This window comes from Panthera onca, chromosome D1 (genome assembly GCF_046562875.1).
Source record: "Panthera onca isolate mPanOnc1 chromosome D1, mPanOnc1 haplotype 2, whole genome shotgun sequence".
In the NCBI taxonomy this organism is placed as follows: domain Eukaryota; kingdom Metazoa; phylum Chordata; class Mammalia; order Carnivora; family Felidae; genus Panthera; species Panthera onca.
The window spans coordinates 53,824,232-53,838,832 of NC_138348.1; the positions used below are offsets into that span (position 1 = coordinate 53,824,232).

The 14,601-nt window shown below is 38.9% G+C and overlaps 1 protein-coding gene across 1 annotated transcript; it reads left to right on the forward strand.

The window, feature by feature from the left end:
• Nucleotides 1-604: 604 nt before the first annotated feature.
• On the forward strand, nucleotides 605-1,570 carry LOC144613060 (olfactory receptor 52Z1P-like). Its single transcript, XM_078433960.1, has one exon. It carries the CDS (start codon nucleotides 611-613, stop codon nucleotides 1,568-1,570), a length of 960 nt encoding a protein of 319 aa, XP_078290086.1. The 5' UTR covers nucleotides 605-610.
• Nucleotides 1,571-14,601: the final 13,031 nt, after the last annotated feature.

The window sequence follows — 14,601 nt, forward strand, 5'->3', positions numbered from 1 at the left end:
ACAACAGTATCCATGTTGAGGATCATTGTAAAGGTCTTTTCAACAGGCTACTGTGAAGATTTAATAAGATGATATTTATAAAGTGCTATGGCACATATTAAGCACTTACTAATGTGAAGCATTTTTTTTCCCAAGTTACGACTTAATTCTTCCGTGGAAGGAGTCAGAGTGCAATATTAGGTGCATTAATACATCTCACTATCTTTTCACAGAGAAGAAAATATTGCAAAACAATCTAATGAGACATCATTCACCTAAAGTGGTGCTGCCTCTCAATCCTCAGTCAGCCCTGTGGTCTTTAATCCAGATACTAGGTCTGGGGCGCCTGGGTGGCGCAGTCGGTTAAGCGTCCGACTTCAGCCAGGTCACGATCTCTCGGTCTGTGAGTTCGAGCCCCGCATCAGGCTCTGGGCTGATGGCTCGGAGCCTGGAGCCTGTTTCCGATTCTGTGTCTCCCTCTCTCTCTGCCCCTCCCCCGTTCATGCTCTGTCTCTCTCTGTCCCCCCCAAAAAAAAAAATAAAAATAAAAAAAAAAAAATAAAAAATAAAAAAAAAAATAAAAAAAAAAATAAAATAATCCAGATACTAGGTCTGGAATATACTGCCCCAGATGGCCCCTTTCTCTTACAATCACACCCATCCCCAGGACATGTGGTATGTCCTGACTGGAATCCCAGGACTGGAAGATTCTCATACCTGGATCTCCATCCCTATCTGTTCTATGTACATTTTGGCTATCATAGGCAACATCTTCTTGATCTTCCTGATTGTAACTGAGCGCCGTCTCCATGAGCCTATGTATGTCTCCCTTTCCATGCTGGCCTTATCAGATGTCCTGCTCTTCACAGCCACAGCCCCCAAGATGCTGGCCATCTTCTGGTTCCATTCCACGGATATATCCTTTGGGAGTTGTGTATCTCAGATGTTCTTCATCCATTTCCTCTTTGCGGTAGAATCTGCTATTCTCCTGGCCATGGCATTTGACCGCTATGTGGCCATCTGTCACCCACTGAGATATACCACAATCTTAACCTCCTCAGCCACTGGGAAAATTGGCATCACAGCTGTTGTCAGGAGCTTTATCATCTGCTTTCCATTCATCTTCCTGGTACACCGACTTACGTATTGTGGGAGAAACATCATTCCCCATTCCTACTGTGAGCACATGGGCATTGCCACATTGGCATGTGACAATATCAGTGTCAACATCATTTATGGCCTGACTGTGGCCCTACTGTCTACAGGACTAGACATTGTGTTCATCATTATGTCCTATGCGATGATCCTTTGCACAGTGTTTCAGATATCTTCCTGGTCTGCCCGATTCAAGGCCCTCAACACATGTGGTTCCCACATCTGTGTCATACTTATGTTCTATGCCCCAGCATTCTTTTCCTTTTTTGCCCATCGTTTTGGGGGTAAAACCGTCCCTCAGCACATCCACATCCTGGTAGCCAACCTCTATGTGGTAGTGCCCCCTATGCTAAACCCCATCATTTACGGGGTGAAGACCAAACAGATTCAAGACCGAGTAATTTTGCTTTTCTCCCCCATCAGCACGCATTGTTAAAATGGAGAATAATGCGTAATGCTGGCTATTTCTGAATAAACCCCCCCGCCCCACTTCTCTCTCTTTCTTCTCTCTCTTTCTCTCTCACTCACACACACACACACACACACACACACACATACACACACACTGAATGAGCAATGGGAATAAAGAGAATCCATAAGTAACTCTCAATAAACCAGAAGGATAATAAATGCCAAAGTTTCCAATGTATTTTCCTAAAGCACATAAAATTTTTGAGAAAAATAAATGAATGATATTCTCAATTCTCCTAGATATCCTATTATCTTGCAATTTAACTTATTCTTAAGCATACATAAGATAATTATGTAATTATTTCTATCTGTACCTTTCACGGCAATTAAAATGTGAGTTCTAAAGGGATATTTTCTGAATCTCTGATACAAAGTCTATGTATAGAAAAGGCACATCGTATAGGTTTATTGAATGAACAGATAATACTGAATGAAAACAAGTAATAAGTGAAATCAACCCACCTCAGACCACACTTTGTTCCCTACATAGTGATGACCTTGGGGCCAAATCATTAATGAAGCATCCTGGTGTCAACAGGCTTCACCAAGGGAGGGACTAACAGATGAAAAATACCATACCCAGGTCCAAAATTAAAAGGCAGTGGAAGACTAAATACAATGTTTGCACATATTTGTATTTAAAAAGGTTCTATTCACACCAAATATTATTTTATAGAAGCTTGTCTCCAGATAGTACCGTAATTTCTTCATTCAAGATAGTATTTTTACAACCTCTCCTTCAGCAGGCCTTAGCACATGCTCTGAGAATGTGCAATCTGACCTTATATACCCTTGAAGACAGACAAACAGTGAACTTTCAAGCATTACCTTGAACACGTGCAACCTTTTCCGGGTTAGCCTCTTTTCTTTGTTTTTCTATTATGTATATATGATGTGTGTTTGTATACACTACACACATTAATATATGTACAATGTTGTATACACATTATAAAAACACACATATATACACATGCATGTTCATGATATATAAATGATATATATATATACATCTATATATATATGTATGTATATATACATATATATATATAATATCAGATATATACATAAAACAATTAATGTGGGAAATGAACGTGTGTTGCCTTGACCCTTGGAATCCTGGACAACTACTTTGGTTTGAAATATATGTTATATTCACTTGAATTTGAACAAGGAAATCTATTTTAAGAGTTAAAAAAACCCCTTTGATATGAGAAATCCTGGTTTCCCAGTCCCACACTAACTGTATAAAATTGTCCTGTTATGTAACTATTGGTTTTTGACCAATAAAATGGAATTATTTTAGTACCTTCCTTATTGGCTTGACAATTAAATGAAATATGTCATATGATGTATTTGTAATTTAATAAAAGCAAATTTTATTTTGATGGTGTTGGTAACTTTTATGAACAGAAACATCAAAGAACTGATCTCACCAAACTCAACATAGCCCTGCTAACAATAATTCATAGAAAAATGGTTGGAATGGGTCATCATCATAGATACGGAAGTCACATAAAATGTTGCTATAAGTTGTAGCAAATAGGATTCTGGTTCAGAAGTAAATTCTCCAAGGATTTAAGGGGAGTCAGAGAGGAAATAGAGTACAGAATGATAACAAAATATATTTAATGAGTGGTGTAAGTGAGCCTTCAAGGAGAAAACTTTTTTTTTTTTTCAACGTTTTTTTATTTATTTTTGGGACAGAGAGAGACAGAGCATGAACGGGGGAGGGGCAGAGAGAGAAGGAGACACAGAATCGGAAAGAGGCTCCAGGCTCCGAGCTGTCAGCCCAGAGCCCGACGCGGGGCTCGAACTCACGGACCGCGAGATCGTGACCTGGCTGAAGTCAGACGCTCAACCGACTGCGCCACCCAGGCGCCCCAAGGAGAAAACTTTTTAAGGGGGTGCCTGGGTGGCTCAGGTGGTGAAGCATCTGACTTCGGCTCAGGTCATGATCTCATGGTTTGAGGTTTGAGCCCTGTGTCGGGCTCTGTGCTGACAGCTAGGAGGCTGGAGCCTGCTTCAGATTGTGTCTCCCTCTCTCACTGCTCCTCCCCCACTCAGGCGCTCTCTCTCTCTCTCTCTCTCTCTCTCTCTCTCTCTCTCTTTCTCTGTCTCTCTCTCTCAAAAATAGATAAACATTAAAAAATAATAAAAACAAGAAGAGATTTTTAAGCTTGAGTTTTGGCAGTGAGGAACTAAGAAAATACCAATTTCCCACCCAGAATGTATGAAATATGACAGGAATAAACAATGATTGAGTCGTCAGCCTTAATTGTAGAGAAGCTTTCAGGGTGAGGGCTCAGGGATTGGTAGATGCTGATGGAGTCAGGATATCACTGTGTGTGCTGAGCTGCTAGAAGCACAATCACTGAGTCGTTGCCCTGGAAATTTTGAAGGGGATGCTCCGTATCCTACCATTCTACCATCTTCTTGACCACAGAGTCCCCCGCTGGGTCACAGTGAGTAAGAAAAACGGTATACCATGCACGATAGAAACGGAGAGCCCTGGAGGGGCTTAGAGAAAACTGACCTACTCTTCCAGGTACAATTAAAAAAGAAAAAGAAGAAGTGGAAGAAAAAAAGCACTGAGAGATTGTTAAAGTGAGTACCGTGTTTCATGAGAGGAAGACGCCGGGTCATTTAATATCAGACTCTGAGACCCAGCGAGTTAAAGAATACATTATCTGGGTAGCTGAGCAGTAGCAGATATAGAGATACTACGGAGTCAGAACAAATCTTCCTCTGATGGTTTCTGCTCTGCCCTAAGTGGTTTCAGACATGGTGAAACGCTGTGACATGAAGCATAGGGTATTAGGAAAATGTATCCAAAAGTGGGAAGAGGCTAAAGACACTAGTTTGCCATGTCAAAACTGTTGCAGAATATCGTGTTATAATTGGGGTTTTAGCTAATATAAGTTAAGGAAGAATAAGAAGTGGGGAAAGAAGAAGACAAATCCTAGGTTTTGTGTCTTAATTTATTTTTCCTTATTTCTGTATTTAATTATTTTCCTAGTCTTTGTAAAGCCAACAGAGTTCCACAAGAATGGCATACTAATCCATATTTACTTATCCTGGATTGTGTGCTTGAAATGTGTTGAGGGGTAGACCTTGGGTAGTCTCATCACAAAAGAGAAAAAACATAGGAAAATGGTACAGGTGTGATGTGATGGATATGTTGATTGGCTTCGTTTTAGTGAGTTTTTCATAATGTATACATATATTGGGTCATCAGTTACACACATCCGTTATAAGCAATTTCTGATTGTCAATTATACTTCAGTAAACCTGGGGCAGGGGTCAAGGAGAAGACATTAGTGTTTTATTGTAGCTAGAATGATTAGAAAAATGAAGTGGAAAATGACATCATTTAAAATGGTAAACAAAACTGTACACGTTGCATATTATTCATTGTAATGATAATATGGCATCCACAATGATCTACAAATTCCCCATAATCCCAATAAATGCTAATATATTTTATCATTTCCATGCTGATATTTTTTTCAAATTTTTATTATGGCAAAATATCTGTACCATAAAGTTTGTGATAATAATGATTTTTAAGTGTACGATTCAGAGCAATTAATCATATTTGCAATGTTGTGTTCCTATTGCCACCAGCAGCAAAATCTTTCATCACCCAAAACAGAAACCCTATGCCTCTGAGTAATAATTCCCCACTCCCTTGCTAACCTCTAACCTACTTTATATTTCTATGAATTTGTTTACTTGTAGAGGTGGAATCATATAATACTTATGTTTTTTGTCTGGCTTATTTCGCTGAATATAAGTTTTTCAAAGGTCATGCATGTTGTAGCATGTTTTTATCCTTCATTCCTTTATACTGATGCATAATGTTCCCGATATATATATATATATATATATATATACACACATATATATATATATGTATATATATATATATATGTGTGTATATATATATATATATATATGTGTGTGTATATATATATATATATATGTGTGTGTATATATATATATATATATATACACATATAAATATACACACACACACACACACACACAAACACACACATCTGTGTGTGTGTTTGTGTGTGTGTGTGTATACATCGTTTTGTACATTCATCTATGGATGTGCAGTTTGGTTGCTTCCACCATTTGCCTATTGTAAATAATGCTGTAATGAACATCCATGTACAAGTATGTCTTTGAATACCTGTTTTTAATTTGGTGGTACATACTCAGGAGTGGAATTACTGCATTACATGTAATTCTGCCTGAGTATTTAAGAAACTGCAAACTGTTTTCCACAGAATGTGCACCATTTTTCATTTCCTCCACAATGTATGATGGTTCCAATGTTCCCTATTTTGTCAAAACTTGTTAGTGTTTTAATTTTTTAACTGTGTTTTACATTTCCTTATTTATTTTTGAGAGATAGAGAGAGACAGAGCACAAGCGGGGGATGGGCAGAGAGAAAAGGAGACACAGAATCCAAAGCAGGCTCCAGGCTCCAAGCCAACAGCACAGAGCCTGACCTGGGGCTGGAACTCACAAACCGCAAGATCATAATCTGAGCCGAAATCGGACACTCAACCGACCGAGCCACCCACCGAGCCACCCAGGCACCCCTAGTTTTTAAATTTTTAAAAAAATTATACACATTTTAGTGATGTGAAGTGGTGTCTTATTGTGGTTTTGATTTTTATTTCATGTGCTATTGGCACTTGCATATTTTCTTTAGAGGATTAATTATTTAATTCCTTTGCCTATTTTTAAATTCGGTTGTTTATCTTTTTGGTTTTGAGTTGTTTGAGTTCTCTGTATATTCTGGGTATTAATCCCTTATTAGATATATAATTTGCAAATCCCGTTTTGTAGCTTATCATTTCACTTTTTGTTAATGTCATTTGATAATGTTGAAATTTTAATTTTGATGAAGTCCATTTATCTATGTTTTTTATTTTTATCCTCAGGCTTGGGTGTGGCTTTTGAGAATCTATTGTTCAATCCAAGGTCATGAAAATGTACCTCTATGTTTTTTCCCAAGAATTTTATGATTGTAACTTTTATATTTGTGTCATTGCTCTATTTTTATGCATTCTGAGTTGTAGTGTTTATGTAAAAGAAGAAACATAAAAATTAGACAGAAAAATACAAAAAATTACTTGACCAATTAGATACGAACTTATGTATTATAAAATCAGATACTTGCAGCACTGTGACTCTGACAAAATAGGCATTGGATCCAAAAGCAGGATACAGAATCAAGATATAGATCTACATTTACATAAAGATTTAAAATGAGACCTATAGTTGCTCAAAATAGTTGAGGAAACACCAGGCTATCCATTAACACATGTGTTAAACGTGGTTTCTACATTTGTGAATAACTAAATGAAATCCTTAGTCACCCAAGTCCCCAAAACAAATTCCAGATGGAGTTAAACTTCTCTCCTTTCTCCTTGTTCTTTCTGTCAACTCTATTAAAATCTCTGTCCCATTTTCACTCATCAACTCTATCTCAAGCCTGATCTTGAATTCCACCTCTGGCTCCTAACCTTAACACCCAAGGCTCTGCTACTGATGAGTAGAATTTTAGTGTTCATGCACTTGTTCCCAGATAAAGAACCCTCGCCTTAAACTCCACCCTCGCCATCATATTCAGCCTGTGAGACCCTAATGGCTTTGGTGTTGCTCTCAGCTTTGGCCCTGGGTTCCAGCAGGAGACACTTACCCTCCTACAAAATATAGAGAAGGTTTCACCATCATCCATGGAGAGTAGGGGGAGAAAGAGTGAACTGGTAAGTTAAATAAGGGCATTAGAAAATTCTAAAAACTGGGAGAAACTACCCTCCTTTTCTAAGAGACTTAATTGTTTCTTTTATTTCCTGTGTTGAGTATTTACTGTTCCAAATATAATGGTAAACAATTTACATACATTATCTTATATAAGTATTATTTGTTTATGTCAAATACTTGGATCTCAGATAACTTAAGTGGTTCTCCCAAGGTCACAAGTCATTAAGTGTTAGAACCATGAACTCTCTTTATCACTGTGCTACATTACTTTTGCTACTTCCATCACTCTTGCACAAACTGCAGAAAGTTACCAGATCCTTCCGTCTTCCATTTCCACAGGAAGCTGTCATTTCTATGCTTATTATCACCACCTTCACTGCCATAAATGACCCTGTGGAGATTTCTCTCAATGCCTTTTTTTTTGGCATGTGGCCCGTGTAGAAACACTCTGCCCAGCATCTAAACACATTTCTCTCCCACACAGTGTGCTTTACATGTGTCCTTGTTTCAGAAATATGTTTTCCATCTCTTTTGTAAGGAAATATCTTATATATGATATCAAGAGCTTGACATTTGACATACAATAACTGACCAGAGATTGATATTCTCCAGTCCCCACGTGTTTCCCTGTATCTTCAAATGAAGTCTCACCATGACATTTCGATGGTTCCACTGAGTGCACACCTGCAACCTTCAGCCTTGTTGGCACTCCAGGGAAGAGGCAGAACACGTTTGGATATCTATCCCTTTCTGCCTGGTGTACATCATCGTTGTCCTAGGAAATGGCATCATTCTTTCCATCATCCGGATTGACCCTGCTTTGCACCAACCCATGTACCTCTTTCTGGCCATGCTGGCCGTTGTTGAACTTGGTGTCTCTATGAAGTGTGGTACTCATGTTCCCACTGCTCTTCCCCGTGAAAGGTCTGCTTTTCTGGGGCTACAACACCCTCACACACTCTTACTGTCTCCATTCAGATCTAATCAAATTGCCCTGTGGAGACATCCGCCCCAATAGCGTCCTGGGTCTGTTTGTCATTACCTCCACATTTGGGCTGGACTCCTTGTTCCTTGTTCCTTAGGTGTTGATTCTTCATAGGGTACTGGGAGTAGCTTCTGGCGCTGGGAAGTGGAGGGCACTCAACACGTGTGTCACATGTCTGTGCTGTTCTTGTGTACTATGTGCCCATGATCAGCTTCTCCTTGCTGCATCCTTTTGGGTGGCGATTAGCTCCACTCTTCCAATCTGTCATGGCCAATGCCTACATGTTCTTCCCACCTGTGGTCAGTCGGATCGTCCATAGTATTATACTCAGGAAATTTGCAATAGCATTGTCCGTACACTGACTAGAAACTGGGATGAGGTCTAATCAAGACAGATAATACGCTAAGAACATAGGAACTTACATCAGGTCTTATTGGCTGGATATGAGCTCTGCAATTGGAAAAATTCCATAGTTTATTATTGCTTATGAATAAGCTACAAGGTTTAGTAGATGGAGAAAGTAAAGTAGCCTCACCTTTCTCCCTGAAAATAGAGAATGTCATTACTTTGATGTAAGCTTTTAGAAGGAAGCATGGGCCATGAGATTTTTCCTGGTGAGGACATCATTTCACTATTCAATCTTAATTAAATACTTGATTCCTTTGTTAAGGAATATTAACTATTAAATACTTGATTCCTTTGTTTGCTATTAAATACTTGATTCCTTTGTTTTTATTCCCCGAGGGATAGGCAGATTGGGTCCTGGGGATGTTTTTGTTTCCAAGTACATGCAACTTAGGGATACATATTTGTGAGTGGAAAAGAATCAGGACAAAAAAGAGTGTGTGTTATTATTATAATGGGTGTATTGCGACAGTGATTACTTCTGATGGATGTAGAGGTGACCGAATGACTGGGGAACCACATGAGAACATTTGCCAGAAGATGGAAATGCCATACGTATGTTAGGATTGTAAGCTACATGGTTGTATTCATTTGTCAAATTGGTAGCTAATATTTGCACACTTCCATGAATGTCAATTTTACTTCTAACCCTCTAAATAATAATAATGATGACGATAATATTACTAACAATAATTATTGGGATAGATATGGTGCGAGTAGGGAAGATAAAAGAATGGTATAATGTTGATAATTATTGAACCTGGTGACGGGTAGATGGAATCTCATTATAATGCTTGTTTTGTGCCTGTTTAAAGTTTTTGTAAGTAAACAACTTGAAAACACACTAATTGTGCTGATACTAAATATTCACTGAGTGTGTGCCCTGAAGCAGTGATACCTTTCAACTGGTACCTTATGAAGTGATTTACAGAGATGAAAATTATTTAATACACAGAACAAATATTTGCAGTCAAAACTATTTGACTTTAAGAAACCATTTTGTTTTTAATTAGCTAATGGGTAGAAAAAACAGTGACCTGAAAACAGTGGTTTCAGCAGGAAATGACTAAAATATGTAAGCCTCTACTTTTTTCATAGCTCTGGTAGACACCAGTCTTCCAGTAGTAGACATTAGGAGACCTGCTTTTGATCAACAGGAAGGGAGGGAGGGAAGGAACTATTTGAGATAAACTTCCTAGACAGGTCTGCAGACTCACCTTTTTTCCTACATGGTTGTGACTTTCCACAAACTAGAATGAATATTCTTATAAACTAGAGCCTTGAAGAATTACTGAGTATTAAGGTCTTTGTCTTAGAACAAGTGATAAGTATATAAGTTGATGGGTGGCATTATGTATATAATTTTTTCTGCTTTTATATAATTCATTCAATTTATTGAGTTTTCTTCCATTTTGTATATATCTGTCTTTGAAAGTGCTCAATGCACAGCAATCACCAAAATGGACAAGGATATTTTTTGGACCCAGTTCTTAATTCTTCAAGATATTTTCAGAAGCCATCCCACAGCAATAATTAGTGGCAATCTCCATGACAATCCTGTTAACTAGTTAGTATTATGATTCTCATTACATAATTGAAGAAACTCAAAGAATTTATGCAAATTTATTAAAGTCACACAGTGAAAAGGTGGTACTTGCAAGAAGGAAGTCTGCAATGTGATGTTGGATGATTGAATTAAATATACTTAAGTCCCCCAGGGCACCTGGGTGGCTCATTTCATTAAGCCTCTGACTTCAGCTCAGGTCCTGATCTCCCACTCTGAGTTTAACCCTTTGCTGGCCTTTATGCTGACAGCATGGAGCCTGGAGCCTTCTTTGAGTTCTGTGTCTCTCCCTCTCTCTGCCTCTCCCCTGCTCATGCTTTGTCTGTCTGTCTGTGTCTCTCTCTCAAAAATAAACATTGAAAAAATTTTAAATAGGTATACTTATATCCATATTCTAGCTATTTTGCTCTTAATATAAATGGGACATTGTTTGTGTTCTGACCTGTTTGAATTCAATTTACTCATTTATAAATGGGGGATAAAATACAGTTTAGTTTTGATGCTTTGAAGATTAAAGGCAATGATCTAAATAAAGCAATTGCACTGTTCCTGGTAGAATTTCCTCAATAACTACTTAGATTTTATTAATCATTCCTTTCCCATGAAATCTGATAGAAATGTGTGAAATCACCCCACTAATTTCATGCTGCCTGCTAGTAGCTCTGTATATGGATTTTAAGTTCAAAAACATCACTCAAGTTTTTCCCCAAAATACTGATTCGTATTCATGATGAAGAATAATACATCAATCTTGCAATCCAGGTTTTTAGCAGAGTAAAATCAATTAAATCAATTTCCTGTCCATCCTTTAAGAAAGCTACAGTAATTAAGAGACTCATATTGCCAAAATCACTGCTAAATCATGTGGAATACAGAGCTAAGAAATTAAGGTCTTCATATGGGGTCAATTGAAATCATAAATAATATCATGGCTGTTCAACAGAGAAAGAAGTTTTCTCTGCAAATAATGCTGATATCTATATCCAGACAAAATCAACCTTTTTACTATACAACAGTTAACTTGAAATGGTTTATAAATTTAATGAAATATCGAAAATGATAAAATTGCTAGAAGAAACAGGAACTTTTTAAAAAAAATTAATGTTTATTTATTTTTGACAGTGAGTGAGAGCAAGAGAGCAAGAGCTAGAGGGAGAGAAAGAGTGGGGGAGGGGCAGGGAGAGGGAGACACAGACTCTAAAGCAGGCTCCAGGCTCTGAGCTGTCAAGACAGAGCCTGACTCCGGGCTCGAACCCAGGAACTGGATCATGACCTGAACTGAAGACGGACACTTAACAGACTGAGCCAACCAGGCACCCCCAACCAGAACATTTTCAAATGATGATCCTTTAAAGATGATTCATTAGCCTAGCCCCCACAACCCTTACAACTGTAGTAAAAAGGAAAGTATATCTATTGAAGTAAAGTCAGTAGAAGAGAGGAAGAAAAAGGAAACAAAAGTATAATAGTCTAATTTTCTTGATGACTTAACAATGAGCTATTGTTAGGCAACATGTGACAGTTTGACCTCTGAATCAATTGCAGTCAACATGACTCAATACCATGGTATCAGTCTCCTTTACAGAGGGAATTGTGGAAAGAGCATGCAAGGCTCCCTTGCCCTTTGACCTCCACCTCTTATTCTCCCTGCAATCCATTATGAATGTCTTCCTCCATCATACTGAAGGTATTCTTCCTAAATTTGCCAGCATCTCAACATTACTTTAAGTACCTCTTAAGGTGAGCAACATACAAGAAAGGTATGGAAACCAGGTAAATCATATCAAGAAGAAAGGTACAATGTATATAAGTTTGTTTGGTTTTTTTAGAAGTCATCATTTGTTCTCATGATTAAAGATATGCTAATTCTTCTCCACACATTTCTAAAAATTTGAAAGATATATCATATCTTCTTTTTATTTGCATCAAGTTCAGAATGGCATGATTCCCTCACATCTATGAGGCATAAAACACCTGCAATCTGAAGGAAGAGTGCAAGAAAAGTGGAAGAAATGTATGAAAAGGAGGGATGGAGAAAAGTTCAGTCCAATGTGCAACAACTGATTCACGGCTCAGTATGGAAGGATTTAGAAATGTCCATCATAACTGGTCATTTGAGAAAATCACTGAATTTACAAAAATAGCTTCAATAAAATAAAAATCTGAGGAAGGAGACTGCAAGAGAATTAGAGTGAAATATGTGATAGAAAGCCCTGGTGGGTACAGATTTTTCTTTCCAGGAGTGCCTAAGTGAAAGATGGGTCAAAAGGATACTTATAGAATTCATGGCATAGAAACATGCCTACATTTAAAGGTTCTTTAGATCTTTTTCCAAAGGAGGACAGCAGGAAAGGAACTGAACTCTTAAAAAATACAACATGGGTACTTTAATTTCTCTGCATTTACCCCGTGGGAAAGCGAAAAGAGGAGAGCAAGGAGATTCTGCAAGTGTTAGAAATGATTTCAGAGACATGAGATGTGATTGGACCCAAGGGGGCTTAATTATGAGCTGCTGGGCCTCCTGTGGCTTGGGCTACTGGCTAGGAAGTCTCTCAGTCCGTGTTCAGACAGGGTCCTTCTCACATTCACTGGGGAACATTACAAGTGGTGGTCAGGGGCTTTCCTCTACAGTTTGAGTTCAATAAATTTATGCTGCTGCCTCAGCATGATACAAACCTTGCTGGGAGTTTTCATGGAGATGAACCCACCAACATGATCTCAGATAAACTGACAGAACAGGGAGCATGTCTGTTCTGCAGCAACAGAAGAAAAGCAAGAAAGGCTCTCCCAGAGATACTTCCGGTGTATTGGCAGAGAGCCCAGCAGCAAATGGATCAGAGTTCATGACATTGAAGAGGGCTGTTATAGAGGGTGCAGATAGAAAGAAGAGGCATGGCCAGCACGAGATGCAAGTGAATGAGATGGGAATCTCAGGAGGAGAAAGAGTGGATGACAAGTGAGTGCTGAGTGATTGTATTATGAAGACTGACCTTGGTCTTCAAGAGTCTGGTAAGAGCAGAACTGGCTCCCAACAAGAAAGGGCAAGGAAGTCTCACTCTCGCCCAATTTCACCCCATAATGTTTCATTTCCAGCCTTTCCAAGGATAACCACTCCACCCCCACCCCACCCCTGCTCTGTACTCATGCAGATCCTCTCCCACCTGCCTTCCCACCATCTGCACCTGTCAGGTAATGCTCCTATGTCAGCTCCTAATTCTTGAATAAGTCAGACAAGGTGATCATTTCTGAAGGATTTCTATGATTTGGAAATCAAGAACTTACCTGACTGACTAGTCTATCCTAAATACATGTCAGGTGATACAGCCTGTCTTCATAAATGGTCCCTCTGTCTATGATTCTTCACTAGAGTTTTGGCAGCTTAAACCACAGCTGTTGCTGAATTACTGGTATATTTGGTGGCTCTTGGCATATGGCATATGTTTAAATTTTTAAAAATAATTTTTTTTAATATTTAGTTTTGAGAGACACAGAGACAGAATTCGAGTGGGTTGGGGGCAGAGAGAGGGGGAGACAGAATCGGAAGCAGGCTCCAGGCTCCAAGCTGTCAGCACAGAGCCCAAAACGGGGTTTGAACTCACGAGCTGTGAGATCATGACCAGAGCTGAAGTCGAATGCTCAACCGACTAAGCCAGCCAGGCACCCCTAAATTTTTTTTAATGTTTACTTTATGTGTGTGTGTGTGTGTGTGTGAGAGAGAGAGAGAGAGAGAGAGAGAGAGAAAGAGAGAGCACGTATGAGCAGTGGGGGGTGAGAGAGAGAGAGAGAGAGAATCTGAAACAGGCTCCAGCTCCAAGGTGTCAGAACAGAGCCGGACACAGGGCTTGAACTCATGAACCACAAGATCATGACCTGAACCCAAAGTCAGTTGCTTTACCTGCTGAGCCACCCCAGTGGCCCTAACATTCAGTATATGTTTAGATGGTCATGAGCTTGATGACATAATGCAACAGTGTTGGAGACAGTAGGAATGAATGAAATAACTAAACGTTGTTTTATACAGGATAGCAACTATTTTTTTTTTCTTAAATGGTTGTTTGTTCGTTTACAGAGGAGCATGATAAGGAGCAGAGAGAGGAGAGAGAATGCAGAGCCTGACATGGAGCTCAATCTCTTAACCATGAGATCATGACCTGAGCCAAGATGAAAAGTTGGAAGTGTGGGGCACCTGAGTGGCGCAGTTGCAGTCCCTTAAGCCTCAGACCTCAGTTAAGGTCATGACCTCACAGCTCAGGAGCTG

What these genes read in the sequence shown, in the direction of transcription:
- LOC144613060 (XM_078433960.1), top strand. Translation starts at nt 611, where the DNA reads ATGGCCCCTTTCTCTTACAATCACACCCATCCCCAGGACATGTGGTAT.